The 24,808-nt window shown below is 52.7% G+C and overlaps 1 protein-coding gene across 9 annotated transcripts in view; it reads left to right on the top strand.

The window, feature by feature from the left end:
• RPH3AL (rabphilin 3A like (without C2 domains)) overlaps window positions 1-24,808 on the top strand; it is a 150,687-nt gene that overhangs the window by 104,758 nt on the left and 21,121 nt on the right. For all 9 annotated transcript variants that reach the window (XM_084802848.1, XM_084802852.1, XM_084802853.1 and 6 more), the window contains one exon: window positions 20,255-20,429. In XM_084802848.1, the coding sequence (XP_084658974.1) occupies window positions 20,255-20,429 (175 nt within the window). The remainder of the gene's footprint in view (window positions 1-20,254; window positions 20,430-24,808) is intronic.

Here is a 24,808-nt window from a genome sequence, read left to right as displayed (position 1 = left end):
GGCAAGGCTACACAGAGAAACCCTGTCTCGAAAAACCAACAAACACAGGTGGAAGAATGATAGAGGGAAATGTCTGATGTTGATATTTATTTATTTATTTGTTTATTTATTTATTGTTTTTTTCAAGAGAGGGTTTCTCTGTGTTAGCCTTGGCTGTCCTGGACTTGTAGACCAGGCTGGCCTTGAACTCACAAAGATCTTCCTGCCTCTGTCTCCCAGAGTGCTGGGATTAAAGTCGTGCACCACCACGCCCAGCCTGATGTTAACCTCTGCCTCCTTGCGTGCCCGCGCGTGCACGCACACATGCACGCGTGCACGCACGTGCTTTTGTACTCGGCTATTTGACCAGGAAAGCTTGTCAGTTGTATCTCTGGTCACTGCTGTATGCCCACCACTCCTCCCGACTCGTCCTCAGCTCCTTCCATGTTTCCCTCCACCCGGAAGACCTTAAGGCTTTCCGCCCTTGACACTGACTTGTCTTCTTAATGTCTGGTTCAGATGCTTTGCTGGTCTTTAGGTTTATACATGTGTGTGAATAGGCAAAATGGAAAAGAGCCTTGAGGGCTGGGGATGTAGCTCAAGTGGCAGACAGTCACAGCACATGCATGGTCCTCGCTTCAGTGCCCATTGCAAACATACACAGACAGACAGACAGACAGACAGAAAAATACACTGGGGCTGGAAAGATGTCTCATGGTTTAAGAGTGTGCACGGCTGCTCTTGCAGAATACCCTAGCTCAGTTCTCAGAACCCAGCATGGGCAGTTCACCGGCCTCTGTAGCTCCAGCTCCCGGGGTGTCTGAGCATTTGCAGGCACCTGTACACGTACGTGTGCACATACCCATTCACAACACGCGGTTCAAGATAAAAGCAGTTGTAAGACTCTTGACATCTCCGTATGGAGGATGGCCCCATGGTGTGCACCCATACCTCTTCCCGCCACGCCAGAGGCTAAAACGGGGACATTGCTGAAGCCTAGAAGCTAAACCCTTTCTAGAACAACACAGCAAGACTCCATCCCAAAAACTATCTATAGGCATTTGCTTCTTTTTTGTTTCTTAAGAGTCATAGAAAAACTGATAGGAACTAGCCACTGCCCAAATCAGGTCTAGGCCATGGCCACGCCTACCTTGAGTGCAACCTCCTGTGTTCATTTTCTGTACCTGGATGCTTTTATTCAACGTCCTGATTCTGACATGGAGCGTGCCCATGCAGGCAGAGGCATTTGTCACACCTGTCTCTATTCTCCTGCTGAGGGACCCTCTCCCTCACAGTCTCCCTCAGGTCCTCTTTCTCTCATTGTTGGTTTCCAGGTCTCTGTTCCTTTGCTGTCAGGAACAGTAGTCTCCTGGCCATTCACTTATCCCTGAGAAGAGAGACAAGAGTCTCTCTTAGACCATGATGGATGCTCATGTTTGACTTCTTTGTGTGATTCTCAGTTATTTTCCTGAGTAGCAAGCTGATGCTTTTAGGAGCACCAGGCACAAGTCCCTGTCCATCCACTCCTTGGCTGTCCCTGTCCATCCACTCCTCGGCTGTCCCTGTCCATCCACTCCTCGGCTGTCCCTGTCCTGCCTCTAGCGCAGGCTCAGCGGCTGCCTTTCCTCCTGTGTCCGTCCTTCCCTTACAGTCATTTCCCTCCTGTTACCTGTTTGTTGGCCCCTAACTTTCAACGCTCCTGCCTCAGCCTCCTGAGTGCTGGGTTATAAGGAGGCGTCCCCTGCTCCCAGCCCACCTCATGTGTTCTCTAGACTCTTTCTCAGGCCAGTCTTCATCCTTTTGAGACTCTAAATGGCTCCCCCACCTCCCCCTGAGACCCAGCATGCACACCCACGCAGTTCCCAGGTTTCCTGTGAATTGGTGTCTCCAGAATGGAGCTCGGGCTTCCATGGCAATTTTTCCAGACTCAGGTTCCAGCCTGCTTGTTAGTTTGCAGAAGCAGTAAACCCAGCAAACCATACCCGACCCTCCTGCAGCCCCCTGTCCACTGGGAACTTTTTTACCTGTGACATTGTGCACCTCAGAGGTGGCACCTGTGGTTCTCTGTGGCCACTGGAAAGGGGCCAGGACCTGACAGCAGCCCCACTGTACACCAGCTCCTTGGAACCCCTGGCTCTGATCACCCCTTTGGGAGCCTGAGTAAAGTAAACCCATTCCTCAGAGGCAGTTTACATTGCCAGCCTGGCTGCGTCTTGGAAAGCTTTCACCCTGGTCCCGGCAGGCAGGCAGGCCAGGCCTTGAGTGTGACAGCATACACGCAATTCCCCCATCACCTGCAGTTCAGGCAAGCCTGCCTATGGCCCCCCAGTCCCTGCTGGTGGTTTTTAGGGTTTTTTTTTTACCTACCTCTGTGGGTGTGTCATGGGGTTTCAAGAGATTGTGTTGAGAACTTCAAAACACAGGACTAAAGGTAGCAAACTGAAAATTCATTTATTCTTCAGCCTTTCTTCCCATTCCATTAAAAACAAAACAAACCCCATGACTCACCCAGAGTTGTCATGCAATCAGTGGAAAGGTTAATTAGAATCTAGATTCCCCTGCATTCTCGAAGCTGTTCCTCCAGCCTCTAACAGAAGCTGAAGCTGTGGGCTTCGTTATGGGGGGTGGGGGGAAGCACATCAATTTGTAAGTAATTGGAAGCTGATTAATACAATTAGAGCACTCTTCTTTACGCTGGCCTCTCTCTCTTGTGCTTTCACACACACAAGCCTGATGAGACCCAGGCAGAGCCTGCGCCAGCCGACACTTGCTGAGGCCCCCACAGCGGTTTGCAGCGAAACATGCAAGAAAAAGTCCCTGGTCTGATCACTTCACAGCCTCCCAGAGCAACGTGCCTTTGGTCAGCTTCCCGGATTTTTTTTTTTTTTTCCCAAGACAGGGTCTCTCTGTGTAGCCCTGGCTGTCCTGGACTCATTTTGTAGACCAGACTGGCCTTGAACTCACAGCGATCCACCTGCCTCTGCCTCCCGAGTGCTGGGATTAAAGGCGTGCACCACCCCCACCCCTGGCTTGGCTTCCCTGGTCTTAATGGTGATCCTGACAGGGGACCCACGGGCCCAGTGGAGCTGGGGTATCTTCCCTCGTTCCCTCTCCTGCTCCTTGACTGGCTAAAAGAGAATTTTGTGCCTAGGGAAAGTGAAGAGGCTAGAAAAGTGCCTGTCTGTGGGTCCTGCCCTCCCAGCCTGGAGGTGAGCGGTACTCCAATGAGGTCATTGACAGGCGGGGCAGGCTCTCATCTGGGCCTCACAGCCTGAAGATGGATGGGAGAATCCGGGACATTCCCCCCTCCCCATCAGACTGCCAGTGACTGCTGAGCCCAGCACCTCAGCACCTGCCTCCCTGGCTGGCAGCCTGTGTCACTGCAGGCTGCCATCTGCCTCACCATGTTGGATGTCTCCATTGCTTGCAGTTTGGATTTTTTTTTGCTGCAAACAGCTTTGCCTGAAGGCCCCTTTCACAGGCCTGTGAGCGCACCGAGGAGTAGGTGGCTGGTGCCGGGACAGGTGGCTGCCATCTGTGCCTCGCTTGCTTGCTCCAGGCTGCTGTAGCGACATTCCTGGGGGACCTGGATGGCTACACTTCCTCAGTGTGTTGTTGGTCACCTCCCACGCTGCTGCAGTTCTGTCAAACAGCCCCCCCGTCACTGCTATCTCCTCACCTCCCACACAGGCACGGGTGGCAGCAGGAGGAGGCTCCTGGCACCCACCAGGTCCCAGAGCAGTTTGCCTATCTGGACGCCCCCACCAGTAGCATCCTCTAAGGCAGACTGAACCACTCCCTCGCTCCCGTCACTTGCTTGAGGTGCCAGTCTGAGCCCCTGAACAGGAAGTTTTACCCTGGCGTGCCAATAGACTCCAAAGGGAAAGGGCTTCATTACAACCCCCAATGCAGTCCTCTGAGCTAACTGAACACGTACACACACACACACACACACACACACACACACACACACACACACACAGACAGGAAAGGCCAATATCAACAATGGATGTTGGTCATATCCAAGGAGTGAACATTTATCTTTCTCACAGGAGCCCAGCAAGGGACTTACAGGGCCTTGTGTCCCCATGACAGACAGAATAACTGAAGCTGAGAGAAGGGAGGAGGTCACTTGCCCAAAGACCCCAGGAGTGATTAATGGAGTCAGGAGTTGAAGCTAGATAGGCCTTCGTCCAAAATGCATTCTAGCAGGACTGCCTTCTAACCACTCATTCATTCATTCACTTATTCATTCACTCATTCATTCACTCATTCATTCATGCATTCACTCATTCATTCATTCATTCACTCATTCATTCACTCATTCACTCATTCATTCACTCATTCATTCACTCACTCATTCATTCATTCATTCATTCACATAACACCCTTGGGTAGTTACCGTGTGTCTAGTGCTGTTTCAGGCCCCTTAGAAAATGGTAAAGAGCAAGGCATCCTAGCAGGGCAGCGTCGGGGAGAAGCTTACAGGAAATAATGAGCAAGCCAGTAAACAAGGGAGGATGTCTTAGTTAGGGCAGCTATTGCTGTGATGAAACACCAAGACCAAAGTGAGTTGGGGGGAAGGGTTTATTTTGCTTATGTTTCTGTATCACTGTTCATTATCAAAGAAAGTCAAAGCAGGAACTCAAACAGGCCAGGACCTTTGAGGTAGGAGCTGATGCAGAGGCCATGAAGGAACACTGCTCGCTGCCTTGCTCCATGTGGCTTGCTCAGCCTGCTTTCTTTCTTCTTTTTTTTTTTTTAAAGATTTATTTATTATTATATATACAGTGTTCTGCCTGCATGTACACCTGCAGGCCAGAAGAGGGCATCAGATCTCATTATAGATGGTTATGAGCCACCATGTGGTTGCTGGGACTTGAACTCAGGACCTCTGGAAGAGCAGTCAGCGCTCTTAACCACTGGGCCATCTCTTCAGCCCTCAGCCTGTTTTCTTATAGAACCCAGGACCTCCAGCCCAGGGGGTGCCACCACCCATGATGGGCTGGACCCTCTCACATCAATCATTAATTAAGAAAATACCCTGCAGGCTTGCCTATAGTCAATCTTAACGGAGGCATTTTCTCAGTTGAGATTTCCTCTGATGACTCTAGCTTGTGTCACGTTGACATGAACACTAGCTGGCACAAATGGCATCATCTGTTGGATACTGAGAGGGAAAAGATAGAACAAGGCGGAGGGGTCAGGACAAAGCAGGAAGGGGGTTGCAGGGCTAAAGAGGATGCCACCATGTCCCATCCACTAGGGTGGCTGTTCTAAGACAGCAGAAAATCTCCACTGTTGGCAGGGGTGTGGGAAGCCCAGACCAGACCACTGTGCACTGTTGGCAAAACAAACAAACAAACAAACAAAAAACCAACAACACAAAACTGTGACTGCTGTAGAGATGAGTGCGGTAGATTCTCAAGGCATTCATGTAGAATTACCCCTTCTATTTAGCATTTCTGTGTGATGGACATTTATATCCACTTATTTAGGTGGTGGTCTCTCTCAGTATTCCACCTAAAGAGTTAAAAGCAAGTATTCACACAGATACCACACACACACACACACACACACACACACGCACACACACGCGCACACACACACACACACACGCGCACGCACGCACACACGCGCACGCACACACGCGCATGCACGCGCGCACACACACACACACACACACACACACACACACACACACACACACACGGCAGCAGTGTTCACAGTGGTTGAAGGTAGACACCACCCAAGGGCCTACCAGGTGGCTAAGTGAAATGTGTCACATTGCTTGTTTTATGTGACCTCCATAAGGAATGAAATTGTGACACAGCCCGACATGGGTGAACCTTGAGGTTATGATGCTGGGTCACCGAAACCCAGTCACACGGGCACAAACACTGTGGGATGCTGCCTAAGTGAGGCAGGGAGTCAAACGTGGGAACGGTGGTTGCCAGTGGCTGACACCGTGGGGGAGGTGGTGTGTCATGGGCGCAGGGCTTCAGTGTGGGAGGTGAGAAAGTTCTGTGGGTGAGGGTGGGAGCAGCGTAGCAGGGTGTGTGCACCCAATGGGGCTGAACCATTAAACCTAAAGATGCCTACAGTTGTAAATTTCATCGTTACTGCGGTTAAGAAGATAACGGGGTGGGCCAGTGTATATGCCAGTTATTTTCCTTGTGTCTGTGACTAAATGACCTGACAAAGGCAACTTACAAAATGAAAAGGGTTTATTTTGTGTCACAGCTTTCATGTGTGCAGTCCATCCCAGTGTGAAGGCATGGCGGCTAGCATGCGAGATGGCTGGTCACAGCTTTCATGTGTGCAGTCCATCATGGCGGCTAGCATGTGAGATGGCTGGTCACAGCTTTCATGTGTGCAGTCCATCGCAGTGTGAAGGCATGGCGGCTAGCATGCGAGATGGCTGGTCATATTGCATCTGTACTCAAGAAGCAGAAAAATTATGGTGGTGGCCAGTATTTTCATCAGTTTGGGACCCTGGCCTGTGAGATAGCATTGCTTACATTTAGCGTAGCTCTTCCCTCTTCAGTTAAGCCTCCCTAGAAAACTCTCGTGGACACATGCATCCGGAGCTGTGTCTCCTAGGTGACTCCAAATCCAGCCAAGGTAACAATGAAGGCGAACTTCACTGGGCCTCCCCAGAAGGTCGGGTTTCAGCACAGACTTGAGGCAGGTATAATGGGGAGGTTAATAGCCATCTGGGCAAAGAGCAGAGCATCAGAGCGGAAAGCCCCTAACGCACACCATGTCCACAGAACCACAGCTCCCTGCCTTGTAGTGCTGGGCTCCCCTGAGGCACGCACTGGGGTGTGGTCTCCAAAAGTCTCAGTAGATCAGCATAGTCCTTTCTGGAGGAGCCCACAAGTCTTTGAGTTTAGCTGTGTCATTTACTGAGTGCTTCAAGCTACTAAGCCACCCTTAAGAGTATCCTCCGGAGGGCTGGAGAGATGGCTCAAGCGGTTAAGAGCACTGGCTGCTCTTCCAGAGGACCCGGGTTCAATTCCCAGCAACCTTATGGCAGCTCACAACTGTCTGTTACTCCTGTTTCAGGGAATCCAACATCTGTAGAGAAACATGCATGCAGTCAAAGCACCAATGTATTGGGGACGCTATACTTTGTGGGACTTACCTTGACTACAGCACGGTACAGGTCACCTGTGTCCCCAGAGGCCAGCTGGTGTGACTCCTGATGCGGCATTCCATCTGGTCCCTCCCACCCTGCCTGTCACACCTGTGTGGTCATGGTTTGGCTCCAGGTTTCATGTACCTCTGGGGAGTGTCTGAATTTGGTCTCTCTTTCTGGCACTAATTTGAAGAAAATTTGATCCAAGCTCCCAGCTTGTTTTTCAGATGCCAAATGACACTGGCTGGCACAATTATGCCTCTCCCCGTGGCCAGCTGTCTCACAGATGGAGACTGGGGAGCCAAGGGTAGACCCTTGCTTTAGAAAGTATTTATTAAGCTGCTAGGTGGTACCTAGCCCTGGAGTGACATCCCATTTCCTTTCCTAATGAAGCAGTTTAAGACCATACTACATAGGGCTGCCAGAAAGTCCTGCAGGCACAGGGGAGTGGGAAGGCTGGCCTTTTGCTGGGATCTTCCTGCAAGGTTGACATAAGGCTCAGAGGTGGACATTGGCGTCCCCACTTTAAACTAAGTGGAGGATCTGGACCTTTGGTGGTAAGTCTAGGTGGCGCTACTGGAGCTGGAGAGCCCATGGTGTGATCCTGGGATGCACAGTGCTGCTTTCCCATCCGGGGACTTCTTTGATCCAGTAACACTCGGTCTCCTGACCAGCTTGTAAGTGCGCATTTGAAGATGTTCTTGAATGGTGCTGTGTATGCAGCAAACTTGGCGTGGATGTTAGAGGTCACCAGGACACACCTAAAGATAATGTGAAATCCCCCAAATCAATAAAATAAGAAGCCTGAGTAGGGGATCCAGAGAAAAATATCTGTAAGATGTCCTAAAAAATGGGATTTAAAAAAAAAAAAGAATAACCAAACAGAATGAGGGAAGAATGAATAAGGAAGGTAGAGGGGCCAAAGGGCCTAAAAAAAATTATAGATTTTCCCAAGAGAAACAAAACAGATTGAAAATGAAGCCGTCACCAAACGTGCCATTGAGAAACACGTCCAGGCATTGAAGACCCCCCGTAGTCCCCCACCAGAGCTCTGCCACCCAGGGGCCAGTGGTGTCGCTTTGGCTGGGACTGTGTTTAAACACTGGCATATTTGTTGTTCTGGGAATTGAATCAAAATTGAGACGCTCCTCTGAGAAGACCTGGCTTGCTATAATTGGCCTGGGCAATTTTCTGCTCACAGCCTCTATTCATTTCCTGTGTGCAGCCCACTCCATCTGAGGCCAGAGCCTGGCTTCCCCGCCAAATACCACCTGAGCATGCTCCCCCTGAGCTGTGGCAGAAAAGGAAAGGGAGGTCAGTGTGGGGATTCGGAGAGATTTCACGGTGCTTATGAATTCGGGGGGGGGGGGGGGGGAAGGAGAAGCATTTGCAAAGTGTTGACAATCCAGTGGTGCAGAGAAGCCTTCTCCCTGTGGATTTGCTGAGCTGGCAGGAACAGCTAAGAGGGAGGGCGGGGACAGCACTCTGGACCTTGGGAAAGGGGACGGTGGGGGGGGGGCCCCGCTGTTTATGAGGACCTTCCCACATCCTAGATAGCACGGGAGATAATCCCTACAGAGAGGAGTCAGGGCTAGAGTCAGGGCCAACAAGCCTACCCCTGATGCAGGGGCATAGCCTTCTGCCTGCCCATCATGGTTGCTTTGGTGCCACTGCCTTGTGACATTGGCAAGCCCCCCTTGTTTATTGTGGTGGGGGTAATGTTACAGAGGCTGCTTCATGGACGCCAGAGCATTCCCTCTGGTTCCGAAATAATCCAGCCGCGCTGTTTGAATTATCTACAAAAAAAAAAAAAAAAAAAAAAAAAAAGACAGCGCCCTCACAGCACTGCAGCTTTTCCTTTCTGCTGTGCTGGCGGTTGCTAGTCTCCCAGGCTGGCCTGGTTGCTCAAAGCCCACTTGAGTTGAAGAGGACGCCTGCTCAGACCCTGGGAATTCAGGGCTCCACTGTGCTGAGCTCAGCTTCCTGCCCTCAGGGCTCAGGGGACAGAGCATCCCAAGGGCTTTCTCTGCCTTAATTTCCAGTGTCCTGGTGAGGTGGGGGCTTTGCATGGCTAGCAGGCATAGAGTGTAGGATAGCCATGTACCGGGGAGACCCAGGGGGCAGGAGGGAAAGCCCTGTGGTCCAGATGCTCCCACTGTGGTTCAAGGTAGGGAGAGGCATGGTGGAGCTTTCTCCTGACTCACCAACACACACACACACACACACACACACACACACACACACACACACACACACACACATGCACACGCTTGCAAACTCACAGTGCATTTGAAACTGTTATCTTGAGAAAGGATGCCTCAGTGGTCCAGCCCTGGCCTGACATGCCTCAGACACTGGGCTCCCTCCCCAGCATCACCAAAGAAAAGAAAAGGGGGAAAAAAAGTGTTATTCTTCAAAATGCAAATGTGCTAATTGCCCCTTGGGTGGGGCCTCAGCCTCTATGAACACCTCAGGAAGATGAGAGCTAGAGAGCTGTCTGGGAGAGGTAGAGGCGCCAGGGAGCGAGACTGCTGACAGCCCTGCCCATGGCCCTGGTTCTCCCACACCCCTCCTGTGGGTGCAGACTCCAGTTTGTGCAGAACACTGAGAGCCCTGAGCAGGAGGGAACGCTCGCTGACAGGGTGGGAGGGGCAGCCGGTCTCCAGGAACACTTGGTGTCTGTCCCCTCAGCTCAGCCTGAACACACCAGAGGTGGTTGATAAATGCTCTCTGACTAATACCCACAGCTCCCTCTCAGGAGGTAAGGAAGCACGCAGCAAGGAAAGAGAGCAGCTGAAAGGAGGTAGGGCTAGGGAGAGTGCCTCCTGGGCCTGATGACCTGCCTGGAGAGGCAGAGACAGCTGAGTCCCCCGGCTTCACTGGCCAACCAGTGAGAAACTCTGTCTCAAGAAAGAGGGCGCCAGGCCCAGTAGGATGGCTCAGCCAGCACAGACACTCACTGAGGAATATGACCATTCGAATTCAAGGCCTGAAACCCACATGGTATGTAGAGAAAACTGACTCCTGCAAACTGTCCTCTGGCCTCCACAAGTGTGCTGTCTCTCTCTCTCTCTCTCTCTCTCTCTCTCTCTCTCTCTCTCTCTCTCTCTCTCTCTCTCTCTCTCTCTCTCACACACACACACACACACACACACACACACACACACACACACACACACACACGGAAATCTGGAGGTAGGAGAGAAAGAGAGACTGAAAGTGTAAGAAAATTGTCTAGATGTGGTAGCACATGCCCTTAATCCAAGCACTAGGGAGGGCAGCTGGGACTACACAGGAGACTGTATCTGTGTGTGTATATGTGTGTGTCTGTGGGGGGGATGTCTGTGTTTGTGTGTGTAAATTTTTTTTTTTTTGAGAAAGGGTCTCACTATGTAGTTCTGGCTGTCCTGGAACTCACTATGTAAACAAGGCTGGTCCCAAACTCATGAGATCAGCCTGCCTCTGCCTCCCTAGTGATGGGATTCAAGGCATGCCCCCTTATGCCCAATGAGACCTTGTCTTTAAAAGAAAGATAAGAGAGGCAGACGTGGTGGCACACGCCTTTAATCCCAGCACTAGGGAGGCTGAGGCAGTCGGATCACTGTGAATTCAAGGCCAGCCTGGTCTACAGAGCGAGTCCAGGACAGCCAAGGCTACACAGAGAAACCTTGTCTCGGAAAAAAAAAATGGTAGGAAAACTAAGTAACTTGCTAAAATGACAAATTTGTCTAGTTTTAATTTTGTTGGTTGGCATAGATAAAAAGATTGACTGACATTCTGTTCGATACAAATTATATATGTATAGCTTTTTGAATAGTCAAAGCAATTCTCTTTTATTACTTTATTATAATAGAAAAATAACTCCTCCATCCCCATGAAAAACAAGGTTTTATTTGTCGCCATTTGGTTGTCACTGATACAGTCTGGAACTTTGGATCCAATCATTACCAGATTCTTTTATAGCTACTGTTTAAACGCAATTTCTTTTATAATATTATATTTTATAGCTCTTATCATGTCAGCAATCTAAACCAAATCTGGCCTTTATCTCCTTGGGCATTGAATTTTCTAGGATCGCAGTCCCCTTGCCTACCTTCTGGCTCTTGAACCTTTTATTTCAATCCCCTTTGGGTCATGTGAGGTACCACGCCTTTGAGCGGTGTTTTTCTCTTGCCAGTTGGTCCATAGCTTCTGCTAGGATCAGAATCATAGCCCTGCTGAGTCAAACACTGGAGAGGACTCCATCCTGTCCCTGAAAAGGGCAGATGCCAACATCTTCCACACACTGGGTTCTTGGTTACAGATGTGGCCACCAGACCATGTGACCTGCTTCACACTCTCAGAGCAGGAAAAGCCCTGAGAAAGATCTGACAAGGTGGCTCATCCGGTAAAGGAGCTTGCTGCTAAGCCCGATGGTGTGAGTTCAGTCCCTGGGGCCCACATCAGGCAAGTCAGCTTGAACAAGCCTGAGGTTTGTGTGGCCAGCAGCTGATTCGGCTGTTGGAACCGTGGGGCTGGGTGGGCCTGACCTGGCTTGAGCAACAGTGCTTCTCGCAGATGAAAACTAAGAGCAAGTGCGTCCATCCTATCTGCCCATCCCACCTGGGCTGCTCTGCTATTATAACAAATAGCTGGTGTGATCACCCCATGAGGAGCAAAGGTTCCCTGGGTTCTCCACTGTGAACCTTTCAGTCTGTGATCAGACAGACCCATTGCCTTTAGGCCTCTGAGCAGGAAGTGGTAGAAAACAAGGCAAAACTGCCTACCACATGGCTGGCTGGGACAAGAGGGGCCTGTAGACCCACTACCCGCTTCAAGGAACCCCACTGATCTGAAGACCACCTACTCGTCCCCACCTCTTTTTTTTTAAGATTTATTTTTGTTATGTATATATGCACCTGCAGGCCAGAAGAGAGCACCAGATCACATTATAGATGGTTGTGAGCCACCATGTGGTTGCTGGGAATTGAACTCAGGTCCTCTGGAAGAGCAGTCAGTGCTCTTAACCTCTGAGCCATCTCTCCAGCCCTTGTCCCCACCTCTTAAAGGTCCTCCCACTTCCCAATGGCACCACAGACTGGGGGCCTGAGCCCTTAGTACATGAGTCTTTGAAATGACAAATCCAAATGATAGCAAGCCCGGCTTGACACCCGTAGCCGTGGTTGTGCCTTCTCTGTTTTGTTCTCATTTTTTTCTTCTTTTGTCTATTTGCTTTGTTTTGTTTTGTTTGTTTGTTATTTTGATACTCAACACTTAGTTCTATCCATGCCTGAAATTTTTTGCACGCGGTGGCAAAGACATAGGTGCGTTGCAGAGCGGGCTCAGTGTCTCCTCAGACTCACTAAGCTTTGTGGACGGATGCACACAGGTACAACTTGGGCCGTTCCGTGTTCTGCCATCTCTGTGGCAGTTTTCTCTGAGCCTGGGATCCTTCTAGAAGCCCACTCCTCCAGTTCACTTGTGAACGGTCATGGCGTGTTCTGACAGAACAGTTTGTTGATGGCCAATGGCGCTTCATTTTCTTACCTTCATTTCTTACTTTTCAAGAACCAGTCTGCCACGTCCACTTGAAAAAGGAAAGGAGCTAGGGATTATGGGAGAGAAGGCCACATGGCCAGTACAACTTCCGGGTCACTGAGTTGGGGAAAGGGGCTAGGTTCACCGTGGCTTTGCGTTGTTGTTGTTGTTATTGAGACAGGGTTTCTCTGTGTAACAGCCCTGGCTGTCCTGGACTCACTCTGTAGACTAGGGTGGCCTCTGCTTCCCCGAGTACAGGGGATAACAGGGAGTGCCGCCGAGCCCGGCATAGCTTTGCTTTTTAAAGTTTTATTTCTTTTATTTGTGTGTCTGTTGTGTGTGCCTGTGTGAGTCTATGTATATACCGTGTGTGTGCACGAGCCCTAGGAGGCCGGAGGGTGTTGGATCCTCTGAGAACTGGAGTTACAGGCAGTTGTGAGCCACCCGAGAACCAAACGTGGGCTCTCCGCGAGAGCAGTGCTTGCTCTTAACTCCTGAGCCATCTCTCCAGCCCCTCCGCATGGCTTTCTGTAGCCCGCTGAGCACCACAGGAACCTACCCAGCAGCCTCTGGGAATGGCATGGCTTCCTCCACCAGCCTTCTCCTTCCTCCTCTAGCCTCAGCGTTCCTCACCTTCATCTTCATGTTTCCCACGGTCAGAGTCCTGGCTCCTGGTGGCTGGACGGGGGACAGCAATGTGCCAGGGGGACACGTCTTTTCCTATCTTGCTCCACTTTACAAAAACATTTCAATTACTGCCTTTCTTCCCTCTCCTATGCCATCAGTTTCTCCCCCTGAAGCCACATGCAGATTCGGTATTCCAGGCAGACACGCCAGCTCCCCACATGTGGACCTGCCATGCAGCCCGAGGATTGAATAACATCAACATTCAATTACAGATCCGCTGTGTTTTCACTTTAATCAGAGGAATGCATGTGGTTTAGAAGGGGGGAAAAATCAAATTGTTTGGCCAAGTGTCAGCCCGGAGAGGCAGCCGCACGCCAGGCCTCCCTTACCTAGCCCACAGCGGCGTTCACATGCTGGGTCTTGTCGCCTCCTCATGACTCATCAACATAAGACAGCTACTGTGAGAGGTGAGGTGCTGCCTGGCTTGGGCTGCTCTGTTTCCCCTCTCCCCTCCTAATTTTTGATCATTTTAATATTTTTAGCACTTTAATTACATTTATGTGATATTGCCCACCCCCATTTCCATAACATTGTATTCTCCCTGCCTCTGGAGCTGTGACTGTGGAGGCTTCTTTCCCTCCTTCCTGATGCTCACCCCCACCTTCTCTTCCCCCCCCCCCACTTTTCTAGATCTTACCTTCACTGGCAGGCTGAGATTCTATTATTTAACTGTCATTAATTCTTCAAAGCTCAATGATTCGTACCCAGGTTCTAATGCACAGAGGTGGCTGATGATACCGTGCAAAGACGGCTTTCTTATTCACAGATTGTGAAAGATGGGGCCACCATGCTGCACAGGCCGCAGGGGCAGCCAAGGGGAGGCATGGGCCACAGGGGCAGGCTGCTTTGAGCCTTCCCAGCAGCCTTTGGAGCTTTTTATGGGGTTCTGGTCCGGCACCTGGGAGGAGGCTAGTAAGAGCAGCGCACACACTGGGTTGCCGCGACACCTGTTCATGTGGCTTCTCATCCGGAAGATGTCTGGGGGTTCCGGGTGGTCCCTGCTGTCTTAGGACTTTCCACCCTCCAGAAGACAGGCAGGCACAGAGGCGGTGCTAGTACAGCAAAGTTCTGTGTCCTGCAGTGGAGAGAGATGAGGCGCTCTCCCTCCATCTCTCTCTCTCTCTCTCTCTCTCTCTCTCTCTCTCTCTCTCTCTCGGGAAAGGTCTAGTGAAATCCAAGCTCATCTGCAGAAGAGAAGAGGAGCACCTATAAGGATTTGGAGGCAAAAAAGAAAAGAGTGTAATATGGGCCAAAGGAGAGAAAACACAGCTGGGGTTGGCTGCAAGGTATTGGGGAGGAGAGGAGGAGGCAGGAGGCAGGAGGCATGGCCTTTTGTTGGCCATGCTGTGAAGATTAGCTTGTCTGGTAGCTCCTGGGAAACTAGAACACACATACCGCCCCCCTCCCTCTCTGTATGTATGCATGTGTGTGTGTGTGTGTTTATATGTACATATTTGTATTTGTGCATGTGCATACTCAAGGCAGATTAGGGCAGCCTGTCTCTTCTTCTCCAAAGCAGGTAGACCTTTAAGATGGCCACAGTGTAAAGAGGATTGTACTATCGCAAGCCAGTTCCTGTTCCTTCCGAGGCTGGGTCAGCCTGGAGCTGGGTCAGCAGGCAGACCGTTCTCCTTGAAGACATTTGCTGTACCGTATCTGCACACATAGATTCCTCGCTAGGTTTAGGGATGGCCTTGGTACAGCCCTGCCCTTGAACAGCTCAATGTCCTAGGCAAAGCTGCACATGATGGCGCACACCTTTCATCCCCACACTCAGGAGACAGAGGCAGGCATATCTCTGAGTTTGAGGCCAGCCTGGACTCCATAGCAAATTCCTGGCCAGCCAGAGTTACACAGTGAGACCCTCTCTCCAAAGAAAGAGCGAGACAGAGACAGACACTGGGGGAGGGGAGCAGGCAGGCCAACAACTGACAAGCATGAACTCCTGTCCATTGTCCCGGTGGTCGCTCCATAGCCTTGGAAGCATAGCACAGGGGCCTCGACTCTGCAAGATCTGGCGTGGAAGACTTCCCTGGGGAACGGGGATGCCCTATGGGAGACCTGGTGGCAGGTACTGCCAGTGTTAGGAACAGCATGCGCCAAGGGCAGACTGCCCTTTCCCTCTATCTGTGGGGGAGGGGCAGAGGGAATGGGCAAGCCAGTGAAGACAGACAGTGAGATGCACCAGGAGCATGGGAGACATGTAACTCAAGTTGTACCAGCAAAGGGCTAAGCCATGGGCAGCCCAGTGTCCTTAACCTCCCTTTCTCCTTCCTTGCCAACAGCCACCTCTCCCAGACTGTCCCCTCCCTTCCACCAGCGCCTGGGCAATTACCACCTGCCCCTGCCACAGCCGCTTAGGAAGTGCCGGTGATTAGCGGTTGTTACTGTGGTAATTAAAACTCCCTGGGAACAGCCTGGCTAATATCCATGCGGATCTGCAGTCAGGTTAGCCGTGAGCTGAAATGGTGATGAAACCCTCGAAACCCAGCACAAAACAGTGGTACCCGGGAGCGTTAACTGCAGCCAGACGCGCCCTGCGAGCGAGCGCCGTGGCAGCCATGTGGGTCTTTTCTCATTAAATGGCATTTTCAAGGCTGGCTGCTTTGCTGGCCTTATCACAGCAAACCACACATGGGGAGTGGAGTGGCGCTGTGTAGCAACACTTAGCTTCTCCAGAGGAGAGTGCTCCCCAATCTGTGGGCCTAGCCCAGCATGGGGGTTAGACTCCCAGGAGGGCTTGTCCTGACCCTGTCCTTGGGGAGGCGCCAAGTGGCTGGCTGGGCAGGGGTAGGCCTGGGTGTGCTGGGCAGAAATCATGTGATAGGAAGCCATTGTTGTCAGGGTAGGGGTGGGGGAGGTGCACGGTAAAGCAAGGGAAGGTCAGGGTGTGCATGGACAGGCGGGGGTGGGTGGAATTGTTACCCTGACCTTGGCCCAGCTGGCATCCCCGCCACTCGCCTCACCAGGCCTGCTCAGCCGTGTAGGTTCCTACAGGCTCCCCCAACCAAACGCTGCCAACATACATAGAGGTCAAGCTTTCTCCTGAGAAGGCACAAGAAGAGATCAAAACCACAGCGGTTTCCAGTCCGGAGAAATCAAAATGTGGGAGGTGTTTCTCCACAGGGGCGCCATAAAACATTCTCCCCCTGTCTCTGCTGAGCTCAGGTTAGACCCAGTGGTAGAGTACTTGCCTAACATGCTTCCGGCCCAGTGTTCTATCCCCCAACGCCAGCCAGGCAGAGTCTAAGGAGGGACCATGGTGTGTGCTTTTGTCCTATTGGAGAGCGCTGTGCACACTCGCACGTTAAAGGCTCAGAGAAGTCCTACCACGGCATCCTTGAACTCACTCTAGCTTAGACTTCCACATGCACATCATCTGGGACAGTGTGCCCGCCCTCGGCTCTCTCCCTTTCCTCCCTCCCCCTCCCCCTCTCAACTTTTTTACTATAATACGCCACAGTTTAAATATGGCACCATAAACACTTAGGGAGTAAGAAGCTACATACGCACTGTCTTCAGTCAGCCAACACTGGGATTTGGGTTCCTAATTTCAAATAAAATATTTGGCCCATAGATGATAAAGCCGTCCATGCTTGTCACACAGGATGACAGTAGTGAGTGCAACCATACCATCTATGGGGCGGCTGCCCTGTACCTAGTGCAAGCAAGGTTTTGGGGTCTTAAGTCCACTCCTGAGTCTGATCCTCCTGGCCACTCCATGTGACAGCACCATCCCAGAGCTGCCTGGTGATGGGGAAACTGAGGGTCCATGCGATCCCCGTGTCCATAGCACACAATAGCTGAGTGATTGTAGGTCTGCGTGGAACCCACCAAGCCTGCCTTTTCTCTGAGAAGGTGACCCCAGCCTCCCCTCGCTCCCACCCTCCTTACCACTCTGAGCACATTCCCCTCATAAAAAAAGGAGATTATGCAGCTCTCAGCTGCTTCTGAAGTAGGCATTAAGGGTTCGGGGACCTTATCTCAAGTTACTGCTCTGAATTCTAATCTGAGGCTCTTGGAGATTCCAGTCTTTTCCGAGTCTGTACAGAAACCCTCAGGGGAAAGCTTTCAGATGCGGTGATACAGCCTAGCCTGGCTGTCCCTTAAGCCCTCTGTCACCCTTCCCAGAGCTCTATCTAGGAGGAAGGCACCTGCTGGATGCTGGGCACAGTGCTGGGCACTCCCAGCCTATGAGGAATTAATTTTCTTCACCAATGAAAGGAGCAAAGCTCAGAGAGCCTTATACTCACCCAGTGCCCCGAGGGAACAATTTTACATTTGATTCCTCTGTCCTTGGTTTTTCCAATGGGGAGCAAGAAAGGGGAGTCGGGGTGGCCCTCCTGGAGATGATAGGGCTCAGAGGGATTCCTCGAGGGGTCTCTGGCTGTCACTCCTATTCTGGACAAGAGCAGACACCCTCAACTTCTAGGGATCCACCCCAGTTTTCTGGGGTACCCTTCTCAACCAGCCCCAGGGTGATCACTTCTTCCCATGTCAGATTTTCTCCAAGGGGAAGAGATGGGACCCAGCCAGCATCATCCACCACCACCACCACCCCCAGCTCTGAGAGGCCCCGATGGCTGTGTGAAATAGAGGTGTCCTGTGGGAGGCCCTCAAAAGCACAAAATGGAGGCAGGGAAGCAGGAGGAGACACTATGGTTGTATTCTGGGGACATCCCATGCCAGAGGGATGCTGTATAGGCTCAGAATAGTGAGGGGCCAGGGACATTCTCCTTGAGAAGTTGGGGCCTGCACATGGCATCATGGGAGGCTCCAGGACTGGCAGGCACTGGCTGGGTCTGTCCTGCTCAGCCCCACCCTCCGGCCCCATAGATTGAGAAGGCGCAGGCGAGGCAGCTGGCAGTGGGAGCCCAGCCCAGGTGGATGGGTGTGGAACTGTAGCATCTCCTGCTGGTGGGTAGGGAAGGACCAGGCTGGGCAGGAGGAGGCTAGGCTGGCTCTGGGATTCTGGTGGGTGGGTGGATGATGCTCAGAGCATTCCTTACGTGCTCTGAGGTGTTAGCCTGCAGTGATCCCACTGAGCAGAGAGAAGCAAGAGCATGTGGGGTCAGCTTTTAAATAGGTGTGGAGATGAGCTGGGCATCGCAGTACACACAAGGCCGTACGGAACTTGTGAAGTGGAAGCAAGAGAATGGGTTACTCTAGACCAGGGTGATGGATGGGTGGGTGTGTGGGAGGGTGGGAGGGTGGATGTGTGGGTGGGTGGGAGGGAGGGTGGGAGGGTGGATGTGTGGGTGGGTGGGAGGGAGGGTGGGAGGGTGGATGGGTGGATGTGTGGGTGGGTGGGAGGGAGGGTGGGAGGGTGGATGTGTGGGTGGGTGGGAGGGAGGGTGGGAGGGTGGATGGGTGGATGTGTGGGTGGGTGGGAGGGAGGGTGGGAGGGTGGATGGGTGGATGTGTGGGTGGGTGGGAGGGAGGGTGGGAGGGTGGATGTGTGGGTGGGTGGGAGGGAGGGTGGGAGGGTGGATGGGTGGATGTGTGGGTGGGTGGGAGGGAGGGTGGGAGGGTGGATGGGTGGATGGGTGGGTGGGTGGGAGGGAGGGTGGGAGGGTGGATGTGTGGGTGGGTGGGAGGGAGGGTGGATGTGTGGGTGGGTGGGAGGGTGGATGGGTGGATGTGTGGGTGGGTGGGAGGGAGGGTGGGAGGGTGGATGTGTGGGTGGGTGGGAGGGTGGATGTGTGGGTGGGTGGATGTGTGGGTGGGTGGGAGGGAGGGAGGGTGGGTGGGTGGGAGGGAGGGTGGGTGGATGTGTGGGTGGGTGGGTGGGAGGGAGGGTGGGTGGGTGGATGTGTGAGAGGGTGGGTGGGTGGATGGGTGGATGTGTGGGTGGGTGTGTGGTGGGTGAGTGGATGTGTGGGTGGGTGGGTGGGTGAATGGATGTGTGGGAGGATAGGTGGGTGGATGGGTGAATAGGTGGCTGGGTGGATGGTGGATGAGTGGGTGGGTGGATGGATGGATGGGTGGGTGAGTGGATGGATGGATGGGTGGGTGGATGGATGGATGGATGGATGGGAGGGTAGATGGTGGATGGGTGGGTGGGTGGATGGATGGATGGGTGGGTGGATGGATGGATGGATGGATGGGTGGGTGGATGGTGGATGGGTGGGTGGGTGGATGGATGGATGGATGGGTGGGTGGATGGATGGATGGATGGATGGGTGGGTGGATGGTGGATGGGTGGGTGGGTGGATGGATGGATGGATGGGTGGGTGGATGGATGGATGGGTGGGTGGGTGGATGGATGGATGGGTAGGTGGATGGATGGGTGGGTGGATGGGTGGGTGGATGGTGGATGGGTGGGTGGGTGGATGGTGGATGGGTGGGTGGATGGATGGATGGGTGGATGGATGGATGGATGGGTGGGTGGATGGTGGATGGATGGGTGGGTGGGTGGATGGTGGATGGGTGGGTGGATGGATGGTGGATGGGTGGGTGGATGGTGGATGGGTGGGTGGATGGATGGATGGATGGATGGGTGGGTGGTGGATGGATGGGTGGGTGGATGGTGGATGGATGGGTGGATGGATGGATGGATGGGTGGGTGGATGGATGGATGGATGAGTGGGTGGGTAGATATGTAGGTGAGTGGGTGGATGGGTAGGTGGATGGATGGATGTGTGGGTGAATGGATGGATAGGTAGGTGGGTAGGTGGATGGGTGGGTGGACTGATGGGTGGGTGGTCCATAGGACTTACTGCAGTGTGTCCATCCTGGGTCTACCCTATCCCATTGGCTAAAGAGACTGAGGAGAATCCTCATCTGTACTTTGTCCTGGATCTTACTTTCTTACCCTATCACATCGCTGGCAAGCAGGAAATGAGGAACAGCAGGCCTGCATGGAGAGTACCACATAGCGAGGGAAGGCAGCGCACCTTCCTGTACGCTGAGCACATGTCTCCTTCACAGGTCTGGAAGAGGTCGGGGGCCTGGTTCTACAAGGGGCTCCCCAAGTACATCTTGCCCCTGAAGACCCCTGGCCGGGCTGACGATCCCCACTTCCGACCTCTGCCTGTGGAGCCCACAGAACCACCGCCTGAGAGCGCTGAGGCCAGCCGTGTCTACACATGGGCCCGGGGGAGAGGTAAGAACCCTGTGCCCTCCATGAGGCTCCAGTAGTTCTTAGCCTGTTCCTGAACAGAGCATCTCTGACGTCAAACATGAGTGACTGCTCAGTGTGCAGAGACACAGCCAGGCCATCTGTCCTTTGTGAACTGTCTTCCTAGCGGGATAGTAAGTCGGGGCAAGAAAGCCGTGAGCAGCACTATGGCTCTTTGCATGGATGAGACATCTTTTGTTGGCTTGCAGTGCTGAGGGTGGGGCCCAGGCCCTTGTACACACCAGGCAAGCATCTTCCCAGTGAGCTGTCCCCAGCCCTTAGCGAGTTGCCAGGGGTATTTGGATCACCTCTCTCAAGCAGGCCTGTGGCACCTCTTTACCTCGCCTGTTTTATTCTCGGGAAAGGGAGACCCTGGATCCTAATGAGCAGGGTGACTTGGTATCTGTGGTGACTATTGTGGGTGTGTCCCCCTGGGGCAGAACTGGTGCCGGTGGTGCTGTAGAGGGCTCTGTGCAGTTCTTGTGTTTCTGGTTTTCTTTGCAAAATTCCTGGTCTCACAGAAGCAGCAAGGGTTTCTCAGGCGACATTCAGTAGGACATCTTGGTGCCACATAGCTGGAGGCCCAGGGTGCAGCCCCAGAGCTGGGCTCCAGGGCAGGCCCCTCCTCCTTGGGTCTGGCTTCTTCTGCCCTGCAAAGGGGCCAGAGGGTTAAGGGGTCACCTGCAGGTGGCTTTAAGATCGCAGGCCTGGGCTGCAGCTTTGGAAGGGCCCTGGGAGGTGAACCTACAACTCTGATGACATGCGGGCTGTTTTTCCCTTATCAAAAGGGTAACACATGTTTATGACAGAAAAATAAAGGTCACCAAGCAGCAGGCCCCAGGAGGTGAGACCTCTGTGAGTCACCCTTGCAAACAGAACCGTGTTAGGTACTCAGGCCTTCTCAGGTAATTTTCATCCTTGTGTCATTTGGCACTTTCACAGCTGTCCCTCCTCACAGCTGTCCCTCCCTCCCTCCTGATGCCTGCAGCTCTGCCTGGCATGACTCAGACCTGTGTCTGCATCTGGCTCCCCGCCCCCTCTCCACATCACAGACAAGTGTGTGGGGTGCAGGGATGAATGCAAGTGAAGACCTGGCGCGTGGAGCCCCTGTATGTAGGGGGACCCAGGCCTCACCGGGATGTCACAGCCACTGAACTTAAGGAAGTGGCCACCTTCCATCCTGACCCTTTCTGGGAACGTTCTTATCCCACAGTTCAAAGACAGAGATGTGACCTCAGAAATGGGAGCAAATGGACCCGCAGCTTCAGACTGTTGCTAGGAGTGGCTGTGAAGAGGCCCGAGGCCTGTGTGAGCAGCTGGTGCCCAAGTGCCCTTTGTAGGGATCCTCACTACCCACCTGCTCCCAGTCAGTGCACAGTACACACACACACACACACACACACACACACACACACACACACACACATGTTCACATCCATGTAGACTAGCACATATGCTCACACATTCACCCGCAGACACATTTTGTGCCCTGGACACGGCAGCACTCCCGCCACCTCCTCAGCTGCGGAGACTCAGGTGGCCTTTTGATCGCGCACAGGTGAGGAGGCCAGCTGCCCTGTGCGCCCCCCCCCCCCCCACACACACACACTTGGAATCAATCAGCAGGCAGCCTAGAGGCTCTCCACAGGAACTGCCTCTCCCTCTGAGGTAGTGAGGTACAAGGCCCTCAGGCTGCTGTGTCAGGCCTGTTGGAGCCCTATGGTCCCCAGGTGACTTGCTCCATGAAGGCTCACGGGCAGCAGGGCAGAGGGGAGAGCCGCTGGTGATCACATCGCTGCCCACGCTGAGAGAAGCCACTGGTGTGTGTGGTGCTGGGGGTGGACAGGGCTGAATTCGGAAGAAGAGCTAGCAGCTGAGGCAGAGGAAAGACATCCAGTCGAGTCATTGAGAGCAGAAACCACAGTGCAGGGCTGGCCAGAAGAACTGCAAAAAAGCTGGTAGCGTGTGTTCTTCAAGTGTTGCGGCCTGTTGCTAGGCAGCTTCTGTGCCCTCTCCAGTCAGTCTCTGCTTTCTGGCTGAGGGCGGTCCCCTGGCTGCCTCAGGTCTGGCCATGTCCTCACAGGCCACAGCCCTGGCCGCTTTACCTGTGTGAGACTAGACCAGCTGGTGTGTGGGACCCACCCTTACCTAGGGACAGTCTTGAGCTGTGGACTGGGATGAGGGACTTCCCAAAAGCCTCGAGGTGAGGCCCGTGGCAGACGATGGGCAGAGCTCTGTCATACCTGCCTCAAGGAACCCTGGGAGCTGGCAGAGGCTGCTGTTCTGGGTCCTGTGTAGCTGTCGGACTCCAGAGAGCAGACGGCCCCTCAGCAGGGAGCCATGAGAGTGTGGTGTGGGGCTGTCTCCATCGGGCCAGTCCTCTGATGACTGGATCCCACGGTGCTTTCCAACTCTGAAAGTGCTCTCCCTCCCTCACCCTAGCCCACCATCAGGTGCGCGGGGGCTTGAAAGTTGCCTTTGCTGACAGCTATGGCTGTGACCTAGAGCAAGCTAGTGCACGTAGCCCTTCTAGCACCACAGGTGGGCCGACTGGGCTCAGGGGTCAGAGTGGCCATCAGTGCAGCTACCATTCCTACAGCCCTGAAAAGCCCTCAGCAGGCCAGGACCTTGGCACATAGCACTAGGTGTACCATAGACGTGTGAGCAAGTGGGTGAGCCATGCCCCTGCCTCTGAGACTGCAAAGGAGGCTGGGGCGGGAGTTGTCATTACATCACAGGTGCCTCTCTGGTCCATGAGCTGCAAGATGGACCCGAGAGATGCTGAGAGGCACCCTCACAAGGAAGCTCTCTTCCTGGCCCTGGGGCCTTCAGGGACTCCAGGCCACCATCCCTGCCCACAGTTCCTCCCACAGGCATGGAGCGCAGGCCAGCACCGTCTCTCTCAGCCTCTTCCCCACCCTCACTCCGTCCTGCCAACCCGAGCCTTGGGCAGCAGCACCTGCGCCTTCCACCCTGTCTGCTCACGTGCTCCGCCTCCCCCGTTTCCTTTCTTGTGCCCTGTTGGGAATGTAGGGACAAGGAATAGATATAGATTGTGACTGAGGGATTTTGTTTTTAATTTGTGCACGTGTGTATGTGTATGCTGCTTGTGTGCAGGGTGCACACAGACCATGAAGGCCAGAGGTCTCCTTTGTGGAGTGGGTTTTCTCCTTCCATCTTTTTTTGGGTCCCAGAGATTAAATTCAAGCCACCGGGCATGTACAGCAAAGCGCACTGAGGCACCTCACTGGCCCCAAGCTATGAACTTTCCAATATATACACAGGGATCTAGGAGTTAATTGATGTTTGTGAGCTAGACACCTTCCCATCCTCCTCCACAGTTTTTCTTTATTAATTTTTAATAATATAAGAATACAAGTTAAATAATTCAGCAGGGAATGAAAACCAGTAGCCTCGTCTATTTGTCCTTACACTATAGCCCTTGACCAAGTACCCAGTAAATTTAGGCATTTAAATTTGCTTTGCAACAAATAAATAAAACAAGCTCTTGGGGTTTTGTTTGTTTGTTTGTTTTTGTTTTGTTTTGTTTTGTTTTTGCTTTGAGACAGTGTCACTATGTAGCCCACGTGGAACTCTTTGTGTAGACCAGGCTAGCCTCAAAGTCACAGAGATTTGACTGCTTCTGTCTCAAGTGACAGGGTCAAAGGCATGTGCCGTTATGCCAGGCCTGTTTGGAGAGTGCCACAGGCTCCTTCCAGGCCGTTGGATCTAGACTGTACTTCACTTTAGTGGCCAAATAAAATCCCACAAACACTGCTCTCAAAAGAGAGCAGTTGTTCTCTATTGATGGACTTTAATGCTGTCTCTATACTTTTGCCTTGAAATATATCTTTAAACCTGTAATCTGCAAACTGCAGCTTTCTTGTCTCGGGGTCAGGCCATGTAATGACGTAGCGGTCATCTACAGTGTAACAGTCAGGCCATGCATCTTTGCTGCCTGTTATGCTGTTGGGGGCGATGACTGTGGCCAGTCTTCAGGGAAGAAAAAGAACATCGCATCGTTTTGATGTCCACATCTGAGCAGGTCTTCCTATGTCTATTTTTTTTTTTAAAGATTTATTTATAATGTATACAGTGTTTTGCCTGCATGTACTCCTGCACACCAGTAGAGGGCACCAGATCTCATTATAGATGGTTGGGAGCCACCATGTGGTTGCTGGGAATTGAACTCAGGACCTTTGGAAGAGCAGACAGTGCTCTTAACCTCTGAGCCATCTCTCTAGACCAAAAGCCATTTCTTAATATTAGAAAAGAACAAAAGGGCTGAGCACAGTGGCGCACACCTTTAAACCCTAGTGCTCAGGAGGCAGAGGCAGGTAGATCGCTATGAGTTCGAAGCCAGC

Source organism: Acomys minous, assembly GCF_964271855.1.
Source record: "Acomys minous genome assembly, chromosome: 12".
Taxonomy (NCBI): Eukaryota; Metazoa; Chordata; class Mammalia; order Rodentia; family Muridae; genus Acomys; species Acomys minous.
Note: the sequence above shows the minus strand (reverse complement) of the source record. Positions and strands in the feature narration are given on the sequence as shown.